This window comes from Heloderma suspectum, chromosome 4 (genome assembly GCF_057233095.1).
Source record: "Heloderma suspectum isolate Gila_16-S chromosome 4, 16-S_ref, whole genome shotgun sequence".
Taxonomy (NCBI): Eukaryota; Metazoa; Chordata; class Lepidosauria; order Squamata; family Helodermatidae; genus Heloderma; species Heloderma suspectum.
The window spans coordinates 266837975-266862081 of NC_139461.1; the positions used below are offsets into that span (position 1 = coordinate 266837975).

The 24107-nt window shown below is 43.6% G+C and overlaps 1 protein-coding gene across 1 annotated transcript in view; it reads right to left on the bottom strand.

Annotated features, from left to right (window-relative positions):
• Nucleotides 1-24107, bottom strand: part of LOC146348668 (fer-1-like protein 4) — an 85715-nt gene that overhangs the window by 54499 nt on the left and 7109 nt on the right. The window contains exons 5-19 of the mRNA XM_084853710.1: nucleotides 22984-23075; nucleotides 21389-21430; nucleotides 19971-20126; nucleotides 17750-17810; nucleotides 16956-17087; nucleotides 16420-16482; nucleotides 16078-16162; nucleotides 14242-14401; nucleotides 9778-9961; nucleotides 8366-8552; nucleotides 6906-7276; nucleotides 5975-6083; nucleotides 5106-5304; nucleotides 3205-3325; nucleotides 1063-1163 (exon numbers count right to left, since the gene is read on the bottom strand). Coding sequence (XP_084709836.1) covers nucleotides 1063-1163; nucleotides 3205-3325; nucleotides 5106-5304; nucleotides 5975-6083; nucleotides 6906-7276; nucleotides 8366-8552; nucleotides 9778-9961; nucleotides 14242-14401; nucleotides 16078-16162; nucleotides 16420-16482; nucleotides 16956-17087; nucleotides 17750-17810; nucleotides 19971-20126; nucleotides 21389-21430; nucleotides 22984-23075 — 2063 coding nt within the window. The remainder of the gene's footprint in view (nucleotides 1-1062; nucleotides 1164-3204; nucleotides 3326-5105; nucleotides 5305-5974; nucleotides 6084-6905; nucleotides 7277-8365; nucleotides 8553-9777; nucleotides 9962-14241; nucleotides 14402-16077; nucleotides 16163-16419; nucleotides 16483-16955; nucleotides 17088-17749; nucleotides 17811-19970; nucleotides 20127-21388; nucleotides 21431-22983; nucleotides 23076-24107) is intronic.

A 24107-nucleotide genomic window follows, 5' to 3' on the forward strand; every position in this document is an offset into this window, starting at 1 on the left:
AGGACTATCTTCCATCATAAATGCACATCTAATCAAAGCTATGGTTTTCCCAGTAGTAACGTATGGCTATGAGAGCTGGACTATAAGGAAGGCTGAGCGCCGAAGAATTGATGCTTTCGAACTATGGTGCTGGACTCTTACGAGTCCCCTGGACTGCAAGGAGGTCAAATCAATCAATCCTAAAGGAAATCAATCCTGACTGCTCATTGGAAGGACAGATACTGAAGCTGAAGCTCCAATATTTTGGCCACCTAATGCGAAGAGAAAACTCTCTGGAAAAGACCCTGATGCTGGGAAAGACTGAAGGCAAAAGGAGAAGGGGACGGCAAAGGATGAGATGGCTAGATAGCATCACTAATGCAATGAATATGGACTTGAGCACGCTCCGGGAGAGAGTAGAGGACAGGAAGACCTGGCATGCTATGGTCCATGGGGTCATGAAGAGTCGGACATGACTGAACGACTGAACAACAACAATGCTAGCTACACATGCATCATATGTCTGGAAAGCACATCCAGAGACAGAAATAACTTGATACTAATACATTCTAGTGCAGCCTTTCCTATTAGAGCAGACCCATTGGAATAAATGGGACTTAAGTTAGTCATGACTAACTTAAGTCCCATTCACTTTAACAGGTCTACTCTAAGTAGGATTGACATTGGATTTTACCCCTGGTACCCTCCAGGTATGTTGGATGGCAACTTGCAGTTTTCGGATGGGAGTTGCAATCCAGAACATCTGAAGGGCACCAGGTTGGGGAAGGCTGTTCTAGTGAAGACTCGACACATTCACAACGCTTCAAATGACATCACTGTCTGTTTACAGTGAACTCTTGACCATGTTTTCAGACCCTAACTACAACTGGATCTGAGTCAGTCACAACATCTGGAGCTGGAGCTGGATCCAGGGATGATCTTTTTCAAGGCTTTCACCATGCTGTATTCAAGGATGTTTAAGTCATTATTATTGCCAACGTGGGTGCCTGAGACACAAGGGGCTAAAAAGGCAATGTGAGGCAATCATGTGGCTGAATGAAAAGAAAGCTGAAATGCACTAACCTGCATCCAGCTACAAACTCCTCCAGAACCTGTCGAAGCCTCTCATCTGCTTTTGACTTTGGTCTCCTTAAGAGCTTCTCTACATCTTCCAGTCCATGTTCCTGTTGCAACAAATACAACATTGAGATCAGGCCCACATGCCAGAAGCAACTTGTGTTCTTTAAGCACTTATTTATTTATTTATTTATTTATTTATTTATATTCAAGCCCTGCCTTTCAAAGCAAAGCCTCATGAGGCACTTACAAAAATTAATACATAATACTGTGCTCAGCGCCCTCCAGATGTTTTAGCCCCAGCCAGCATGGCCAATGGTCAGGAATGCTGGAAGTCGTGGCTCAAAACACCTGGAGGGCACCATGTTGGAAGGCTGCAATATATACTTAAAGGTAGGGATGGATGGCTTAGTCTATTTCCTCTCCATGTCAATTTCACATGTGTTCATTCATAAATCTGCTCAGTCCCATCTCTGCATTACTGCCCAACGTGTTTAAAATCCATGAGAAAATTAGTATCTAAATATGTATGTAAATACATATTTCTGAATGTATGTTTTCCCAAAAGATGCACTTCTAAATGTATTTAATTCAAACATACATATTTCTAAACATATTTTATCCTAAAATACACATTTTTTAAATGTGCAAAATCTGAAGGATGCGGTGCCAGCATTTTCTTATAAGCAGGCGTGCTGATGACATCTGCCTCCCTCACCATAATTTCCCAGTTGCCTGAGCTTAGCTGCAATCCTGGCCGTAGCTGTGGAAGGGAGGGGATGAATTTTCCCAGCAACAATATATTGTTCCCTGTTGGACTGTAAAGTCTTTGGGAGTGACTTGGTCTTGACTGGGCAGTTAAGAATGTTCACCCTGTCGTAACTGTGCAGGATTGCAGCTGCAAATTAGCTTCTGTTGCGGTACACGTGCGATTTACTGCGGACTTCTCCAGCAGAAAAATCCGCTGCACCCTGACACATGTCAGTTAAAGCAAAGTAAACTTCAGCAGTCGCGCTGCTTTTTTTTTTTTTTAACCGTTATATTTAAATGCGCAGCTGCATAGCTGTGTGAGGGTGGGGGTGTGACTCTCTGGGTTTTAGTGGCTATTTTGTATTTTAGGGGTTCTTTTGTGTCTCTTTGGTAAGATGTGGGTAGTCTGCTCCTTTGTTAACATGCCAACTGTTTGTACACAATCACAACGCAGTCCTCCAGCCCCACATTCTTGCAATGGTTTGCACATGCGAAGGGTACGCGGCCTACCCATCATTCCAAAATGGATACCTCTCTGTTACTGCGCAGCTGCAAAGGAACGGGGAGGAGTGAAAAGGCATCAAAGAGTGATGCAATCACTAAGCACGCCTACCCATGCCCACTGCAAACTGCAAAGTCAGTCTGAGGAAAGGACAGATAACTCAGCAACCATGGTAAACCCACAGCAAGCTAAAAAAATGCAGCAAAACGCCTCTGTGGAAATCCACATTTTCCCTGTGAAAACCATGGTTAGGCTGCGAAGTAGCAACTGCATCGTATGTCCTGAAGGTCCTTGGATCGCAGCAGCCTCGAAGTAAATGGCTCATGCAGATGGGGGTCTGTGCCTTGGGGAGATGAAAACTGCTATAACTGGTTTGTTGATATGAATCAACACAGCTGTCTGCAATTTTGGACTCTCTTTGGGGCGTGGCTATGGGGACTGTCATGACGAGTGCCTGCACTTCACAATTTACCACTACCCCACTGATCAGAATTCAGAGAGGCTGAATCTCAAGCACCTCTATTTAAAATACAATTAAAAAAAACAAGAATTATAATTGTTCACAACAGCAGTAGCTAAAATACCAAACTAGCATACAATCAACAGAGCTGAATAGAAAGGTGAACAAAAGAGGGGGAAAAGTCTGTTTAACAATGCATACTTTCCAGAGGAAGGTGCTCCAAAGATGTGGAAATAATATTATGCCCCCTGCATTTAAATGATTAGCCTAAATGATTAAGCTGTAAAGATGTCATTTGCAGAGAAATCAAGAAGAGTTTCCTAATCCCAATCAGGCTTGTGCTCTGCCCAAATAATTATGCATGTTCCAGGCAAAGCATGTGAGTAAAGAAACAGCAGGGCTTGACAGAATCTTTACAGGCAGAGCAATACTTTACCAAACGCTCTGCTATTTTGACAATCCAGTTGGAATTACAGAGTCTCCAGGTATAGTCCTCCCAGTAGCTCCAAATATACACACAGGGCTTCTCATGCAGCATGGGCAGGCAGCTGTAAGAGCTAAGAGCAGCAGGCAGAGAAGGTTTACAGCTTGTACTAATAGCTAACAACTGCAGTGGTGGCTGGTGGCTCTGATGTCAGTGGGGCATCTGCTCCAGGTTTCAGTCAAAACCAGTCAGAACTCTAAAGAAGGTATCTTGGAGAGCTCCTTTAGAGTTCTGACTTGTTCTAACTGAAACCATGTCACCTCCCCACTGATGTCAGAGCCACCAGCCTCCACTAAACAAGTGTCTGCATGCCAGAGTTATACTGGCATAATATCAGTCAGAGTGACAAAGAACCGGGAAGATCTTGGTCCTGGGGGTGGGCAGATGTTAGGTCAGGATCTACTGGTAGATCTCTAGTTGGTTTGCAGTAGATTGATTCCTGAGAGTATCTGACTAAATAGCAACAAGTTGGTTTTCCACCTAAAATATGCTGCTGAAGTAAAGAAAACTCGGGGTAACCAGGAGTGGAGTTTTGTGTCAAAGGACCTTGAGCTCAGTTCAGTTCTGGAATTGAAAACAAATTCCTAGGCTCAGAAGATGCTCATAGGCACCCTGTTGTTTGTTTAATTCAAAGGCTGCAAACCTATACACACTTACCTGGGAGTAAATCCTATTGAACACAATGGGACTTATTTCCAAGTAGACACGAATAGGATTGAGCTGAAAGTGTATGTATTTTGCACCTGGCTCCAGTTGGTGGATCTTGGGGTTCTAGTAAAAAACAAAGTAGTTCTGACAAGCCTGAAGTCCACCTGCCAGTGCACTACATTGCTGCAGGTTACATATAGGCAAAGATATGGTGAGCTAGGTCTTGAACCTGGGGGCTTTTCTACATGAGGCTTTTAACCTGCACCTTTATCAAGGTTTCTGCTTCTGGATTTTTTGCGGGGTTACGATTGGCTCCTTTACATGTGTTTCTTTCTGGGGGGTTTCTTTCTTTGCCTTTCTATATGTTCCATTACACAAGCACTAGGTGGCACTGTGGTATAGCAGAATTGTGCAATTACACGAGGGTTCTATAACACCATTCAGAAAAGATACCACACTTTCCTCATAAGGAAAAAAACTGGGATAATGGTTGCAAAGCACAGGAGAGGCCCTGGAGGATGACGAAATCATGTAAAGGACCCGCAAACTACCATGAATGAGCAATCACAAGGACACAATAGAAGCCTTGTGCAGAAAGGCTCTGGATTTCCAAGCTAGTTTGCATACCACAGTAGCTTCCATCAGACTCCTGCCTGCATCTTCTTTATGCCGTAAGTTGTATATGTATAGCACTGACTCCTGATGCTATTGGGGAAAAGCAGAACAACTACAAAATACACCAAAACATGAGCTTTACTATAGACATGTTTGGAGTGCAATGTAAAAAGTATAACTCCTTATGGGGAATCTATAAAAAACAGGCAGTATCCAATGTGACACTACTCCTAACATACATTACATTATGCTAGTGCAAACAACTTTTAGTGCAACACCAATGGCACTTGCTGGTGCAACAGGTTTTCCAGGAAAACCCATGGCACCAACAAGCACTATTGGCATTGCACTAGAGGTTGTTTATGCTAGCATAACATAATTTACGTTACTGCTAGTGTTGAATTAGATCCTGCCCTATATTTATAACTGGGACAGACATCTGTTGGGATTCTTTAGGAAAGGGCATTAAACTAGATGACCCCTTGGGTTCCTTCCAAATCTATGCTTCTAATTAGTGCTATAAATGAATTAATGATTGAACGAGAATGTGAAGATACAAGTGGGATTAGAATGGAAAGAAGAGTAAATACCCATCATATTCGGTGGGTTCAGGTCTTTGGTTCACAATCATAGATTTATCAAGCAATGGTGTACTTGGTGGTGTGACTTCAACATCCAGCTCATCATCTGAACTGGGTTCCAGCAAAGGCTGCTTCTCTTCACTCTTTTCTCCCTTCTCATCTTTCTTGGAAACTTTGGTTGCAACCTCTTTGGCTTTGCCATAATTCCCTTAAAAATAAACATGTTCTTTGTTATTATGGCCATGTAATATTTATAGCTCTATGAGAAACTGTTTGTGTGATCGTTCTAACCTTTCCCCACAAACACCTTCAGAGTATTAACAACCTGTGTTCACAGACTTCATGCTCCAATACAATCTGTGGTCTGGATACATGCAGCAAGTTCCCTTTTCCTAAAACACCTGCATGGGCATCTAAGCAGCTTTTACTTTTTCAGCTGCTTAAAGAGCAACAGTGATGGTAGAAGCCAATAGGGACAACAGTGTGCTGTGGTAACTCACTGCGGGGAAGCCACCTTATGGGTGCTACTCCTTGGGCAATACCTGCAGGAGTACAAACCCACAAGTCAGTAGCACAGCTAACCTGAACAATGCCACCGTGCCATATGACAGACAATACTGTGTACTTGGGGAGGGAACGAGAACACTTACCCCAGGGTGTGCAGGGTCAGTCTAGCAACTGCTGTGCAACTTGAGAGTGAGGCAAACAGGGGAGAACAGTAATAGCACATGAGGCAGCCACAAAGGGAGAAATATTTATATGAAGGTGTAATAGAGGATGAGAGAGTGGAATGTGTGAAAGAGGGGAGGGAAAAGGGAGGCATATTTGGTAGAAACTGTTTTAAGTTAAAGTGAACTTAAATTTCACTCCATACCTACCTATGGAGAGCTCAAATTTCACAGGCTTGGTACCTATTGATGGGTCCATCATTGTCACCTCAAAGAAGGAGGCAAAGAGAAGGAATTCTTCTTTCACTCCTAGGGCATTCTGAACAAAAAGGAAAGATAGGTTCAGTAAGACCTAGATGTAATGTTGTCCACTCATTCTTCCTACAAGTCATAATTCAGAATATTGATTCACAAAGGAATCTAAGGCAAATTGTTTGTTCTGCTGAACCTTCCCATTGGGGGAAACCTCGCATGCAGCAAAGCTGTCCTGACTGAGCTTGCTCCAGCCACCAGCTCAGCCAGAGATGCTTCATCCACACAGTGTCCTCCCCAGTGTTAGCCATATTTTCCATGACCATAGAAAGAGATGGCTTCTTCCTCTGTGGCATGAGCACTACAGAGGGTTAGAAGGGAACTGGTCCAGCTTCAGCATATATCTGTTTTACTTTTAAAAGGCTTCCTCCGAGTGTTAGGTCAACAATCTATAGCATTCCTGTCTTTCATGCCATGATATTAGATCTGCAGCCAGGCCAGCAAGGAAAGGAACTACCACACGGGTGTGGTGCTTTATTAATTTCATATGTTCTTTTCACAGTGGTACCACAGGCCAGAACTCTTTGTCCCCATTTGTATATCTTGTTGGCTTATTACCAATATCTCCACCTGCTTAGTATTTTCATTAGAAACAAGCACTCTATTGTAAAGTGTTGCATGGCTTTTGTTAAAGCACAGATGTACCAAACTCTTCTATTCCCTTCCCAGAATCTAAGGAAGATGTCACTCTGCCTTTCCAGCATCTGGTGGAAAGAGGGAAAGGTTGTCTGCTAGATCAGCCTTCCCAAACCTGGTGCCCTCATGCAGCAAGGTGCTCTAACCCTTTCCAGCCCCTGTGATATCGTAACTATCTGAAGATGAGACTCACCTCTGGGAGAGGATGGAGTTCCTCTACCTCCACAGTCACCTCACTTGGCTGCTCAGCCTCCTCAGGGACACCAACCTCAGCTTGGCTTTGCTGGTGCACTTTGACAGAGGCTTTGGATTTCTCCTTGGCCTTTTTACTCTTCTTCTTCAGCTTGAGCTTGCTTAGGGCACCTTTGAGAACTTCCACGGGCTTTTTCTCTGCTGCTTGAGCGGTGCTGAAAATCTCCACACTAATGGCCATGAGAAGGCGCCCACGATAGAATATGCCTTCACCCAGGCCTTCATTGAGATCTTTATGTACATCCCGCAAGGCTGAATTCTGGGGTGAACCATATAAACTCACCCAAACTGGGCCAAAGGTGGGATTAAAGCCTGTGGAAAAGACACATTTTTTAATTTACTGGAATTCAGATTGGAATTACATTCTTACATCCCTCCCACACATACACACACATGGAGCGGGGCAGAGTTCCTTGATGACCCTCACAGATATATAGATATTGGCAAGCTGCAACTACATAGAAATTAACATGAATGGCTGTGGACGTATCCCTCAGAGTGGGTGCCCATCAGTACCAACAGATCCCTCCTTGCTGTGCTTCCCATGCACAGAAGGCATACATGCACACATCCAGCCAATGGAGGCATATGTAGCTGTAGAAATTAATTAATTCAGTAGAGAAATTAATATTTATTTTTATTTATTATATGAATTTATATCCCACCCTTCGAATTAATTCCAAGGGCAGATAACAATACAGAACAGTGGAGGCTCGTGGCTCTGATTTCAGTGGGGCTATAAATCCATTCTGGGTTTCAGTCAGAACCAGCCAGAACTCTAAAGGAGCTATCCAAGGTGCTGGACCTATTTTGGGGATAGGATTTAGCATCTTCAATAGCTCCTTTAGAGTTCTGGATGTTTCTGACTGAAACTGAGAATGGATGCATAGCCCCACCAAAATAGGGGCCACCAGCCTTCAATAATACAGAATGAAAGATACAACACAAACATTAAAAAAAAAATGTCAAGGATTGCCTTCACCTATGTAATCCTGCCCTAAGATCTACATCAGGGGTCTTCGTACCTGCAATTAAGATCTGTTAAGCAGATGTGCACAAGAGACAGAGCCTTCTCAGTGGTGGTCCCAACACTGCAGAACTCCCTTTCTATACCTAGCCCCTTCCGTGTAGGTGTTCAGGTGAGCAGTAAAGAGCTTTCTGTTTAAAGCTGCCCTGAACTGAATTGGCTTGTGTGGTCAAAGCAGCTTTTCAATTCTGCATGCTTGCTACTGTGGCTATGTCTTGTATCTGACTGTGCTCTTGTTTGTACACTGCTTTGTAAGGCCGTATCTCTAAAAAGTGGCTTTAAAAGACTTTAAATAAGGAAATAAATAAAACAAATAGAGAATGAATGAGAAGCATTTGATTGTACATCAGTGTATGATGCTCTGAGGGACTCACCATTTCTTCCAGGGTCAGATATTTGTTGCAGATCAATGAAGTGTGTGGCAAGTGCAACGTCTCCAATGTTTGCATCATCCAACATTTGGACTTTTATTTTTCTGACAAGAGGAGGAAACATCTCAATAAAGCTGATCTGTTCATTCCATACTGGTTCTGTGGTGCCACTTTCAACTGATGTTTCTCCCTAAACCAGAAAAAGGAATGAATGTTACGCAAGGAAAAACTGTCAAAGATCCCAGTTTAAAAGCAAGCAGCAGAAAGATCGTAAGGGTGAGAACTGTACAGAATGTGTGGGTTCACACGTCCCGCTAAGCCACCCTGTGAATAAGCCATGGTGAGTTGGTTGTTCATGGAACAACCCACGGTATGCCCAACAGATGATTGGGCTTGCCATGGATTGTCCTCCCTCTTCTTCCTGCTCAGTCCTCCAGCCGCCTCTAGCATGTATCCCAGGGGACTTTGTGGCAAAACCTGTGTTGTCTCCCACTCCCCACTCCTATCACTAACGCTTTTCATTTCCTGGCTTTTTTTTCAGTACCTCAAAAGTGTGCAGTTGGGGTTGTTGTTGTTGTTGTTGTTGTTATTAATTGGTGTTTCACAAGTGCACAAGTGTGCACTTATGGCTGTCTGATATGTGGAGTCTTGTCTGGTCAATTTCCTTGTACATTTCAGCTGTCAAAGGGAGCAGCGAACGGGAGTAGGTAACATACAAGGAAACTGACAAGAAAAATAATAACAATTCCTGAAAAATAAGCCATTCCACAGAAAATGTTCTGGAATGATACATGACAACCCACCATGGCTGCTGCCCATGATTGGTTGTCATGTCATGCAAACCTAGTCATTATCTCAACTGCACATCTGTCAGATTCTAATGTTTATTGTGGTTACAGCTCTCTGAGACCATCATATTCTTCCTCACCTTAATGGGAAGATCTCTACAGGATAGTATTAATCCTCACAGAGATGTTTACGCTAAACTGCTACTAGTGTTACCACTAGATTAGGGATTTGTGGTTTAGAAACTAGAATCTGGGAGGGGGAACATGATCAAGCTTACTAAAATTATAAATTCACCCCTCTCATAATACCAACGTTTGTGCCACCCAATGAAGTTGATTTGAAATTGGTTCAGGACAGACAGAAGTGCTTTTCACAATGCAAAGTGGAATTCAACAGCACAAGATGTAACATAAGAATATATGAAGAGCCCTGCTGCATCAGGCAAAAGCCTGTCTTGTTCAGCATCTTGTTTTCCACAGCGGCCAAATAAATGCCTCTCAGTACATGTTCTCAGTACATGCCCTTTCTTTGTTCTGATACATTAGAAAATCAATTTTTCATATTTCATAGATAAACTGAACGGTTGTGTGATCTCACAGAATTCAGTTGCCCAGGCTTAAGCTTACCTGCTGTCCAGAAAAAGCAATTTGCACATATGGATCAATGAAGACTTTCTTCTCACCCACAATCTTTGAAAAGCCACCCAAGATTCCTGCACTCATGCTGGGCAAACCATCTGCCTTGTAAATTTTGATGCAGAATTTGGCCCAGGGCCTCTCCGCTGGAACTCTTTTCGGTAGCAGCAAGTTCCTAAAAGGAAGATATCTGAGTGCTAAATAGTGATCACATCTCTATGCAAACTGCAGTCAACCAGAACTGAAGGACACGAGGCACAGAAAAAGATGAGACTATATCAGAACAACAGCTCATTCCATCAGTTCTCTGATTGTGAACTAACACTGACCAGCAAGGCACAACTAGCAAGAAGGATATAATGGATATATATAACTACCAATCAAAAGGTGTTGTGCAGCTATTCCATCTTCCCATCCTTAACATTTATTTATTTATTTATTTATTTATTTATTTATAATGAAAATAAGTGGTGGGGAAACATGGGAAGTTTACAAATGGAAGACACCATCATCTAGGTGCCCTGTAAAATTCTGTGAATTAGACAGGATGTTTGCACAATAAAAGCTTCATCCGGAAGCACCTTGAGACATTAGGTATGACAATACCCAGTTCAATAGTCACCCGAAGAAACTTAATATTTTATCTATTGTTCTAAGATAAAATCTAGTATTATTTGTTTTGGGTTGATTGTTTTCACTGTAACCAACAGCACTGGACACTCACCATGAGGAGTTTTGATGCTCCTCAAAGAGCCTCAAGCCAAGGCCACAGAAGGTGGTGTTTGCGACCACCTTGACCTTAATATCTGTTACTCAAATTCCTATCTGCAGAGGAGGGATTGGAGGAGGCTAGAGACATTGTAATGAGAGCAACTACAGAGAAAAGTCACCAGAAGAGGCAAATGCCTGGAGAGAGTAACCAGTTCGCATGGCATGACAGCACATCAAGGGTTAATGTAGCCTTGAGTTGCCGTCAAGATGCCATTATGAATTGGTGGCTTGTCATGTTGTGTGAACCCAGCCAGCGGGGGTTATTTGAGGGTTACACAACTCTCACATAACCCTGAAACAGACCATGGACTGTCGTGTTGTGCGAACCAGGTCAATCTCTTGAAGAGAGAACACTTGATGCAAACATAATGCTGCCCAATCTCCCAGCGATGGTTAGGAGATTAAGAGAACTCTGCTGCCCCGCCTAGCACACAGGTATCCCACCCCTTCCTTTTCAGTCTAGGACTTATAGTTAGGATCATATCTGCACTAGAGATTTCACTAACTGTACAGAGCCCAAGCCACAATTTGCAAACCACTTCTAACCATGGCTGCAAACTATTTGCAAACACACTTCTAACCATGGCTGCAAAAAGATTTGGTGCTAGCTATGATTAATAAAAACTCTGGTGTAAGTGTAACACTAGCTATAGTTACCTCCAAAACTGAGGGGGACAGTCCGCACAAGAGGGGAGGAGGGAGGTTAGGAGATTGGGCAGTGACTATGTCTGGAATTAGCCAGTGTTTAACGGGTCTGTCAATTAAAGGTTTTGACCTTCAAAGCCCTAAATTTGGGTCCACTGCTACCAGCTCATATTTTAAGATCATCTTTGGAGACCTTGCTTGCTGGTCTGCCACTGAGATCAGAAAGCATGCCGGGCGCTAGAGACAGGGCCTCCTGAGTGCTGGCTCCTACCTTATGGGATTTCCTCAGCTACTGATGGATGTTTTGAAATGGTATTTTATTGAAACTGGTTTTATTTAAAAACGTTAATATTTAATATGATTTTTTTAAATATGTTTGTATTGTTTTATGTTGTAAGCCACATTAGGAAGACTATGGCGTTGAAAGATGGCTAAGAAATAGATTAATTAAACATAAATAAATAAATACATTGCTAAAGACCACAGGTATACCATTGCTGGTCAGTACAAGATGCTTCAGTAAAAATGCAAATCTCCGCTAATTCTGTTGTTGTAGGATTGGGGGATTTGAACAGGAGATTGTTAATGGAGCCAGAAGTTCTGCTGAAGACTCCCTTAATAATCTTAAACAAAGTTGCCAGGTAATCTGGTTAAGGAGATTTCTGGCTGATTGCATTTGATAGCTGGAACTCTCTTAAATCTTCAGAAGAAGACTTGTCCTTATTACAAGCCATCCAACCACAGGAAGAAAGCAAAGTATGTGAAAGGAAACCAAGAGGCCAGACATTAGTTTCTGATTGGGATTCAGAGAAAGAGAAAAGCTTTGGAGATCTGATGTGGGGCAGGAAATCTGGCTGACTATTGGAGTGTTTAAGCTGTGCCTCCACCTATGCTCAATCTGTGTACTTGTAAATGAACTCAAATATTACAAAATGCCATATGCTTCCAGTGACCTCCTTCCAAAGGAAACTAGACCTGGCTAGGTGCTGCACCCCTCAAATTTATCATTGCTTGTGGAAGTGGGAAGAGCATAATACTATTGTGCAATACCTTACCAATTTCATGGGAGAACATACCACCCTGGAATATTTATTTTATTCATTTATTTAAAATATTTCTTGGCTGCCTTTCAGGGCAGAAGCCCTCCCAAGGCAGCTTACACCAATAAAATACATAAAAACAATGAAAATATTAAAAGTGATAAAAATATTAAAACAATACAGACAACAATAAAAGCCAACAATAAAACCAACAATGATGTTAAAAGCAGCAACAGGAGCAAAAGCAGTCATATCAATAAAAGGCCAAGGTAAAATAATATGTTTTCAAGGCCTTCTTAAAAGTCTGCAATGATGGAGCATGGCGGACCTCTGATGGCAGCTTGTTCCAGACGTGTGGAGCCACTGCAGAGAAGGCCCTCTCATGTGTGGTCACCCACCTGACTGCTCTCATGGGTGGGCAAATGAGAAAGGCCTCTCTTTCTGATCTTAAAGTGCAGGCAGGCTGATATGGGTGAAGGCAGTCCTTCAAGTAACTTGGTCCCAAACTGTTTAGGGCTTTAAAGGTCAAAAACAGCACTTTGAATTGGGCTCGGAAATGCACTGGTAACCAGTGCAGCTGGTGTAGTATAGGCATTATATGATTGAATTGCCTCGCCCCCACCAATACTCAGGTGGCCGCATTCTGCACAAGCTGGAGTTTCTGAACCATCCTCAAAGGCAGCCTCACATAGAGCGCATTACAGTAGTCCAGTCTGGACATCACTAGTGCGTGGATCATTGAGGCAACATCTGTCCTCTCCAGATAGGGCCACAGTTGACGTACCAGCCTAAGCTGGAAAAATGTACTCCTGGACACCACCTGGGCTTCCCCGGTTAGCTCAGAGTCTAGGGGGACTCCCAGACTGCGTGCTTGGTCTTTCAGGGGGAGTGCAACCCCATCTAAGACCAGTTGTAAACCTCCATCCGAAGTAGTTGGTTTCCCAACCCACAGTACCTCTGTTTTGTCTGGATTAAATTCCAGCTTGCTCACCCTCATCCATCCCAAAACAGCCTCCAGACACTGGAAGGGCTGCAGCTTAGTGGCAGAGCGCCTGATCTGCGTGCAGAAGGTCCCAGGTTCAATCCCCGGCATCTCCAGGTAGGGATGGAAAAACTCCTGCCTGAAAACCTGGAATGCTGCTGCCTGGGATAGATGGGTTAGATAAGGGAAGAGCAACTTGTGGCCCTCCAGATGTTTTGGCCCACAACTCCCACGATCCCTCTCCATTGGCTATGCTGGCTAGGGCCGATGGAAGCTGAAGGTCAAAACTTCTGGAGGGCCACAAATTACGCGCCCCTGGGCTTGATGGGCCAGTGGTCTGACTCAGTACAAGGCAGCTTCCTATGTTCCTAGGCAGCTAAGTAATTTAGATCCTGGGCTTCATGGTCTTATGGGGCCATGTGTATTACTTCAGTTGTGAAGCACAATATCTCGTCCACCGGCCCTGCTCACCGCCACCCCTGGTATGCTAGAGAGAGAGAGAGAGAGAGAGAGAGAGAGAACTGTTTGCCAACCCTGATTAGAAAGACAGAATGAAAGAGACCTTTGAGCATGTGCATTTGTGCATTTTAAAGCCACTTAAATCATAGCACCATCATTACTACGTGAATAAAATTGAGTTTGCTTCTGGTGCCCTGATGCTAAACACATTTACTTGGAAACAAGCACCATTTTGCTGTAGAAAAGGACAAGGTATTTTAAAAGTTGTGAAAAGAGAGAACATCTGTAACCACGTACATGTGCAGCCGGCCACCTGCAGACTATAAAAAGTTAAAAAGAAGAAGGGATGCTTCAGCAACCAGCATCAGCCCCCAGGGGGAGCTGGCATGCTCACATCAGCCCAGGTGCCGATGCCAGGCCTGCATGTTACTGCCCCCATCACTTGCTGCTCTCTGAGTAGTCATGGAGGGAGGGGCTGGGCTGGGCTGGGCTTTGGCTCAGAGGTCCAGCCTTGCTGCAGCACTACACACCACATATTTCTCCATACCACAGACTTACTTTTCAATGTCTTCATTTTGGCTGCTGGAAGCAGTGGGCACAGACCCCATTACATCCCCCCGTGCAAGGACAGAAATGTTGCACTTCACAAAGCCTTTAACTCCTGCTCTGGTGTCCTTTGGGTCATTAATCACAGCCCACTTCTGGTAGAATCTGTGGTCTAATGACATAAAGAGAGAATTCACAATTTCCATGGGTTTAATTCACATGACAAAAATCACTGCCCTAGAAACTGAAAAGCCCTAGAGGACACCACTGTCCTTAAAATGAGTGGGAGAATTGCCAATAGAGTTGCATTATTGTCACGCAATAGAATGGCAAATATTTAGCAAGCATAAATCAGCATTGCTCCCCTGAAACCAACAGAACTCTGCAGATTGACAGTAGGACAGGTTATGGTCACAGTGAGTATGAACATTTACTGAAGTATTTCCATGGCATGGTAGGAATTTCAGCCCAGACATTTCAGTTGGCCAGCCCAACCATTAAGTGGAATGAGACAGCTGCCTCAGACAGCTAATTTAGGGTGTCATGAAAGGGCAGCAAATTATTAGTTATTCAATGTATTCCTACTGTATTTTTACTTCCAGGGAGGGGCGGAAGTACTTGTGGGATTCTCTGCCTCAGGTACCAAAATGACTTTGACCAACATTTGGTATTATGCACCTTGACTTGCCAGGGTTTCACCTTAAGCAACAAAGTATTTTTGGGCCATCCCTGAGAATAGGACTCAAATTGCCCCTGAGGAAATTGGCCAGATGGGACTAAATTTATTCCAGTTCAAATTCTTGACAAAGGGGCTTTTTGAAGGGATTGAGATCCCTGGATCTGGAGAAAACTTATTTTTAAATTTTCTGATTTGTTACTTGGCCGTGGTCATGAAAGAAAAAGTATGAAAGCAGTTAAGTGACGTCAGGCCCAACTCATATGCAAGCGGAGCCCAGGTTACAGACCCAAAGCAAACAATGCTAAGGCCCCATCTACACGGAGACGCTTTTTGAGGCAATTCCATTTAAACCTGGATTTTCATGAAATTGGGTTCGCTCCTCCCACGGCAAATGTAGCCAGTAAAGCAGTGTATACACTGCTTTCACGGGGCAAACGGCACCTGAAACCACATTAGTTGGGGGTTGGGCGGGCACAGTCCCATGAGTAGAACTGAACGTCATCAGCTGCGTAGCTATGGGGCAGCGAGTGAGCAGAGGCTTGCTCCCTGCCCCTGTCCTCGCTGCCATGCTCAGTGAAGTGCAATGGACAGCAATGAGTTACTTCTGAGTAGACATGTTTAGCCAACACCTCTCCTTGTGTCCACCCTTTCTTGGCAGGAACAAGGGTCATTTAGGGGTGGTCATCTTTAAAATATGTGACAGTTTTGCGTACCTTTGCTCTTCCGTAAGAGCAGAGATTTAAAACAGCAGGCTTGCTCCCCATCCCTCTCTCCACTTGCAGTGAAGTGCAATGGAAGAGAATGAGCTACTTCTGAGTAGACATGTTTAGCCAACAACTCTCCTCATGTCCACCCTTTATGATGCAACTTTCCCTTCTGCCTATCAGTCCTACTCCCGATAGCCCGCACCAAAGTCAACTGAAGTCACACAAGCTCCCAAACCGCACTGAAGCTGCTGTGAAAAATCCAGCACGAAACGACTTTGCAAAGAACCAGCTTGCTGGGCAGAAAAACATATGGTTGATGTGGAGTGGGAGTTACATCATCTGCCATGATAGTCTGTGAGGCACTGTAGAACTGGAGTAAATTTCCCATGTAGATTGGGCCAAAGTGGTAAGAAAGGGAATCAAGAGGCAGCGCTTAGCAACCACAGCTTCCAAATACTGTACCTGGCTGGCTGTAAACAGTCTCTAGATCAATCTTGAATATCCCAATGAGTGTACCTAGGAATGGGATCTTCTTTGAATGGAAGACCTGTGAAGTAATATAAACCACCTTCTCAGTATTGAATGACGTGGCTGTCAAAAGGTGAGCAGAATCTGATCACTGTCACAAAAATGGATGAGTAGTTCAAACGGATATGGGAAGTGGCAAAAATGATGAAGTTAAATCATAGTATATGAAATTAAGACAAGTTTTACAAAAGAAGGGTACGTTTTCATGTTGCTGTGTGATCGGCTTATTTTGGCCCTCTCGTCACAAGGGTGAGCTATAGAGGCTAATATACTTACAGAAATCTCTATAAGTCTGTGGAATAAAACATCTCTTGGCTCATGGAATTCAAATGTAAAATACTGGAAGAGAAAAGGAAGAATTCTAAGCAGTGGGTTCCCAGAGTAATATCATGTTCACCATGACATATAAGATGCTTTCCCTGAAGATCTGTGTAAGTGTAGGAGTTCCCCACATGTTGCAACATTTCTATCTTGGAAGACACTTCCCTATAGGAATGAAAGGTCAACCCACATGTTGATATCGCATCCGATGATCATGAACACAGGACAATTGCTTCATATGCTCGCAGCCTACATGTGCTGGTAAACTGTGGCACATAGCATCTTCTCAGAAGATGTACACAGAACAATAGCCTTAGTAAGCAGTTGATTTATGTATGGTTTGCAAGTTAATTCAACACATTTTATGATGTGTGAATCCTATGAGATTCAGAGAAGTTAGCAGCCTGTCGTCAGCTACATAATGGCAGTCATGTACAAAACTAGAAGCTCTGAATGATGGAGTTGGGTAGCTTTGTTTGTACATTGCATACCTCATTGTAAAAAGGACAGTTGGTTGACTTCTGTGTTGCTGTGCGTCTCTTCTCATCTCCAATTTTCACGACCACATAAGGGTCAATGTTCACCCCAACCAACTTCTGGGCTTCAATTATGTTGATGCCAATCTGTAGAGACAATACATTTCCAAGGACCAATCTGAAAGTGTTATTTTATTTATTTATTTATTTATTGCATTTATACCCCGCCTTTCTCCCTCTTGCAAGGAACTCAAGGCGGCTTACATTATCCTCCTCCTCACCGTTGTATCCTCACAACAACAACCCTGTGAGGTAGGTTGGGCTGAGAGTCTGTGACTGGCCCAAAGTCACCCAGTGAGCTTCCATGGCCAAGTGGGGACTAGAACCCGGATCTCCCGGCTCCCAGTCCGTCACTCTCACCGCTACACTACACTGGCTCTCATTTATCATGATGGAAGAGGGAATTAAATAAGAGACATGAGAAAATAGCTGCATTGCTTGCTTCAGTAGCTTTGGTACCAAATCTCCAGCTATCGCAGGCTTCTTTTTCACAAGTTAATGGCATGTTAGGGCTACAGAAATGTTCTTTTAATCTTAAGATTCCTGGACTAGGCTCTCTGAGCACTGAAAGATATCGACTACATATGGTAAGTTGAACGTTCCTCTAAATGGCATGTTAGGAATACAGGAATTTTGTTTTAATCTTAAGATTCCTGGACTAGGCTCTCTGAGCACTGAAGGATATTGACTACATATGGTAAGCTGGACGTTCCTCTAAATGGTTTACAGTATAACTGGCAAATAATCACCTGGACGTTTTGTGGTCTAGGAGCAGCATACAAGTCCCATTTGGAGAAGACTCTAGAACGACTGTCAAGGGAAAAAGGCACAAATTTAAATAACGTAGCAGTGTCATTTTCTTTAAATTATTATTTTATTTTTGGAATGCAACCTCCCTCTCTCTATATGTAAAAGTGTATCTTCAAGGATGAATACTAATAGGTATATATTCTCACAAAAACTGAGAATGGAGACATCCAAATACCTCCCCGTTTATTCTCTTCCTGATCAGTTTCAAGACCAAACCCCTGGAGCTGCGGTGTGTGACAATGGGAGGTAAGTGTAAATAACAGGATGATTTCACAAGTGATGCTAAGAACACTTTTGTCTGGAATGTATCCTTTGTTAATACCACTTAAATGAGAAGGATAATGGAGGAAAATGAACGTTTAATTTAAAATATAATCAAATGCTTTTGCTTCAAAAAGAAGAGGGGCATACATATTTTAAATTACATTTAAAAACAATACATTGAATAAGGCCAGTATTGGTTTTTAATTCAAATTGTGGGATGAGCCAAAGAACTCGTGTGATACAGAGCTGGAGTGCAAACCCTCTTTCAGCCCAAGGACAGAATTTAATTTTGGAGAAACGTTTGGGGGCCGCATTCCAGGTGAGGCTGAAAGCAAAAGGGGTGGGTCCAAATCCCCCAAACTGTGAGCAAATTTGAGCTTAAATCTCTTACTGCCAGTATCTAAAGAGAGGCATTTCAGTCTTTTACAATGAGGAAACGCTGCAGAAAAGCCGGGAAACCACCAAACAATCAGTGTTCGGGGGAAAGGGAGTGGAGCCAGGGGAAGTGGGAGTGGCCCTCTGGGGAACCCCTGAGAGCCAGATTGGAACCCCAGGAGGCCTGGATTTGGCCCCTGGGATTGAGGTTTTGTACCCCTGGGTCAGAGTGTTGGATTTTGATAATGAAAATCTAGTTCAAATCCTTCCTCACACAGAAAGCTCACTGGGTAACCATGGGCTCCTTCACACGGATCTTTTATCCTGCGATTGAGATTCTTCACGGAAGTTTGCAAGCTCTTTACATGATGCCGTGATCCTCCAGGGCATCTCCTGCACTAACTTCCCTTTGTTCCATTTTTAAATGGATCGCAGATAATGAGCTATCAAATTATCCTGTTGTGTTCCACTTCAGTTTCCTCAGTCAAAAGAGTTAAAGCAGCAAGAAGAGGGGCGAGATCAATGAAAGATAATGGAAAACTCAGATATAGGGAGAAGGAGGGGGAAAGGGGAGGTGGGAAAGGAAGTGTGTGTAAAGGGAGACAGTTGTGATCCTGCATTTAAAATGGAAGCAGAAAGCCCCATTTTAAATGCAGGATTTTAGGCTGGTGTAGAGATGCCCCATGTTTCCAGTCAACTTGCCTAATAGAGTTGTTGTCAGGATAAATGTGTGGGGATGATGTATACCAGGGGCCTAAGCTCTTCGGAGGAAGAGCCAAATAATATATCCATACATACACACAGACACAGACACGCAGACACACACACACACACACACACACACACACTGTTATTTGTGACAAGGATCTTAGATTATGCTAATTTATTGCTACTGGCAAGCAGAAAGACATTAGACTGACCACAGCACTGAAAAAAACAGAACATAAGAAGAGCCCTGCTGGATCACACCAAGGGTCCATCTACTCCAGCATTCTGTTCACACAGTGACCAACCAGCTGCCCACGGGAAACCCACAAGCAGGACACGAGTGCAGCAGTACCCTCCCGCCCAAGTTCCCCAGCAACTGGTGTACACAGGCATTCTGCCTCTGAGACTGGAGGCAGCATATAGCCATCAGAACTAGTAGCCACTGATAGCTTTATCCTCCATGAATTTGTCCAATCCCCTTTTAAAACCATCCAAAGTGGTGGCTTGAAAGTGGTTTGATGGCTTTTATTAGGAAGCTTATAAAACCCAAACAAAACATCCAGCGGTGCTATTCTTGTTGGCACACCATGAAAGGTTCTCAGAATGCCTCTTTGGCATGACGTGCCGCAGCGACACAGGTGACCTATCCTCCACCCACACCGCACATACACACACCGCTCTGAAAGGTACGCTTTGTTTTACACTGCGCTCCTTTTACGACGAGACATCAAAGTGCTGCTCACTGAAGTGCTAAGCTAGCTATGGCTATGAAGAAGGGCACTTGTGTGTATGAAAGGGAATTCAGAAAGCTACCTCTTCACAGGGCTGAAGACAATGCCAGAGAACTCCATGTCAGACACGTCATAATAATCGTCCTCCTCCTCATCAGTCTCCAAGCCTTTCACAAGCTTCCTGCCAAGCACTGCAGCCCTCCTATCCAGATCGGCAGCTCGCTTCGCATCAGCAGCCCTGCGACACCCATGACACACGAAGGGAACTTGGAGGTACACAAGGTGTGTGACACTGCATCATAGCCCTATTATATCCTCTGAAGCTTTTAAAATCTTGCCTTCCCCGTATTTGAAGAGCGGCAGATATATATAATTTAACATGATCAGCACTGCATATGGTTCTCCTTTCTTTCCTTTTTTATTGCTAAAATATTTTATTATCATCATCACCACAATGCAACCACAGTTAATCATTTTAGTCTGCAATACTGTACACCAGGGGTGGGCAAAATGTGTCCCCCTGTCCTCTTCTGCACCCCTCGCCACTGTGCTGCAGAAACTGCCCCTGCTGCACTCTGAGGCAGCCAAAAAATAGCCAGTGTCCTGCCTAAATTTGGAGCAAACTGCTACAGATCCATTAAGAGGACAGAGTTAGCTTGATTTCATGCTAAATTTGTCCTCTTGAAGGACCCATAGTGGTTTCCTGCCAAATTTTGATAGCAAACAGGCGGGGGGGGGGGGGTTGCTGCTGCTGCCGCCATGCCACCAAATTTCAGCAGTGGGGTGGCGGCCAGAGTGCGACCCACGGGTGAATCTGGTGGTAGGAAAGTGGTCTGCAGACCCCCTGGGGTTGCCACCCTGCTATGAACACTTACCCAGTAGTAAGTCTCATTGAACTCAATGGGACTTATTTCTAAGTAGACATGCATAGGATTGCAGTGCGAATCACTGATTTTAGTGCAAGAGGTTTAAGTATGTACTTCTCTCTCCCACTAAAACCAGTGCGAAGTGCTTAACTCTAGCTAGACAGTACCTTGATAGTGCAATCCTATACACGTCTGCTCAGAAGTAAGCAACACTGAGCTCAATGGTGCTTACTCCCGGGCAAGCGTGTACAAGACTACAGCCTTATTGTGCATCCTAGAAAAATAAGAAAAGAAAAGAAATTCAAACCAGTTATAAACAGCATACAAAACACAAGCAATTTAAAGCAACCCATCATTGAAACAATGGAACATGACATCCAAAGCAAAGAAACAGCACTACCACTGCTTTCCTCTATGGAAGCCCTGGTAAATATGTCATTACCAACACTGCAGTGTTGAACCCTACTGCTATGCTGGTATAACATCCCAAGCTGACTCATCATGCAAGTGCAATGCCACAGCTTGTGATATTGCACCAACATGGAAGCATTTGAATTTGATCCTACACCCTTATTTCCTAGAGCAACAACTTCTAGCACCAGACTGTAAGATGAAAATAGAACAGGCCACTTACTCCAGCTCCTCAAATCCAGGGTTGCGGATGATAACTTCTGAACTGTAGTAAACAGAAATAAAACATAAATAATGCAAAGCAAACACATGCTGGTTGTGGAAAGTAGCTCTCTGCCCAATTTGCTGTTGATGTCACTTTTGACCTTTCTTGGGTCCTTCTTCTTCCAGGGCCCTTTAGCCCTGCTCCAGTGGTGCCTTTCTGCACTCAGCTGGAAGCTTCCTTCCAGACAGAAGGACCCTGGCACTGCTATAGAAAAGGCATTGTGCAGCCGTTCAGTCTTTTCTCCCTTAACTGATTTGTTTTCTGGAAAGAAGAAAGATGGAAGAAGCTGTGTGGGAAAACGTTAGGGCTACAAATTGAAGATGCTGTCATTTGGACCACCAGTAAAATTATGTGAATGAGGCAGGGTGAGTGCACAATAAAAGACTTGGCTGGAAGAAGCACTATCTGAGTGAATTATATCAATCCCCGCAAAAAGAGCTAATGGGAAGCAACCCAGATTGGCGAACGCCTATCTATCTTCATAGCAGAGATTGCACAGTCTCTCTTAATTTTGTACCACTGGCATCACCCAGTCATCAGAACTCCTTACGTTAGCAGGTTCAGAGAGGTTGCTATGGCTTCCAAAGCAATCTTATTAATATTATCCTTAACCATGACTACCCTCATTCACACCGCAATACCATATTGTCCAGGGCTATTAGTCATCCTAGTTTGCACTTGCATGTGCTGAAATCTTATCCTTGCTAATCTCATGTTTCTGCTTCCATATGAGAGGTTTTCACTTCTCTGTACCAAGAGCAACAGTTCCAGAAGGCTTCATTCAACACCCTTTGAGTACCATTTCAATATAGGCTCAAATTATTCAGCATACATCAAAATCCAAGTTCCCAGTCCAGTTCTTTTAAGCGAATTTGAAAACAGTTCACTTTTCACTGCTTTAAGCAGGAGAAAAAAATGCCTTAAAATTTACTGCTGTGAAAATAACACCCTGCAGACATAGCTTTGGGAAAGCTGAAATTGTGTGAGATTTCTGACAGAGCGGTAGACATTTTCGACAGCAAAAACAACAAAAAGTCTTGTACCCAGTGGTGCAGCTATGGATCTTGGATCTTGGGGCCAAATTCCAGGGTCCTGCAGCCCAGGAGCTCCTCAGATGACCACTCAGAGAGCAGCCAGTGCAGAAGTAAACTCCTTTTTATTCCTGTAGTGATAATGGTGCTCTGATTTAGGTGAGTTTAAAATGCAAATCTGCACATGGTCAGAGTTGTTGTTGTCGTCTCAGGTGGGGGGAAGAGAAGTTAGTTGTGTGCTTCACAACTGAAGTAAAGGCCATCTAAAGGGCCTCCCCGCCCCGCCCCCCTCTTGGTAAGACTATTCAGGGCGCAATGCTATGCATGTTTAGATAAGAAAAAGCCCTACAACTCTCAGCATTCCCCAGCCAGCCATGGCTGGCTGGGGAATGCTGGGAGTTGTAGGACTTTTTCCTGTCTAAACATGCATAGCATTGCGCCCTAAGTTCAGGATCTAAAATTACTTAGCTGCATCACTGCTTGTAGCAAACATTAATTTTCTCCCAGCATAATTCTCAGTACCTGTCTTTCATCTGATAGACAAAGTCTTCCTCAACCCATGTTCCTGCAGTGCCATCAGGAGGCTGGTATCGCAGATCTAGTTCAATATATATCTATATAGGAAAGGCAAACCTTAGGTAGGCCACAGCTGTTATGGATAAACCACCTTGGGAGGGTTTTATGCCCTGACAGGTGGGGTATACAGTTATTAAAATATATGCATCCATCCATCCATTTGACACAGAAACAATAGAGAAGATAATTAGCACTTGCAGAAGAAAGTGAAGAGAGAGAAAACAATAGTGAGTAAAATTAATGGAGGCTCTTTAGGAGTACACTGCCTGAGCTCTATGCTGGCTCGCTCCATCTTGAGGAGTTCAGGAACCATTCTAAATTGGCTGAGATATAACAGGGAGAGTTGACTCAAGTAGCTCATTACATGGTATGTCTCCTGAACTATACAATTTTTGCCTTCAGATGCATGCTCACCTATGGGGGAAAAAGCTTGTACTTTGAAAACTAGGATGTCGGAGGAAAGGCTGGGCTAGAATCTTTCTTCTGGATCTGGACATTTCGTTTTCTATGTGTAGGGAGTTTTTAATATTGGGTTCAGTGTTGGGCGGGGGGGTGTTCAGTGATGTCATTCCCCATCCACAGCCTGAAGTGGTACAATCTCAAATTATCACACGTTCTCCTGTTGGTGTCCATCATCCTATGAAAACATACGCTGGGCAGCTAGGTGAAGGCTAGAAAAACATTGAGGCCTTCCAGGATTTACCATAATTAATACTTAATCTTTTCAGCCTCACCCAACTCACAGGAATGCTGTGAATTTAAAATGAGGTGAGGGAGCCATGTAAGTTGTTCTGAGGCCTTTGGAGGAAGGGTGAGATTAAAAGAAGTAATAAATGTGATAATGGACTTGTGATTATTGAAAACCAGAATCTAAGCATGCTCTTAATGGAGGATCTTAGCTCTGTAGGAAGGATCTCCCATAGCTTATATTGGATTTCTATCCAGGAGAGAAGAAACTTAAAAACACATTAAATACACAAGAGAACCAGCTTTATCAGGGTTCTTATTGCCTCGAAGGGCCTACCTGTGGTCTCAAGTGCTGTCTCACTGGTGCTTTTCAAGTAAGCCAG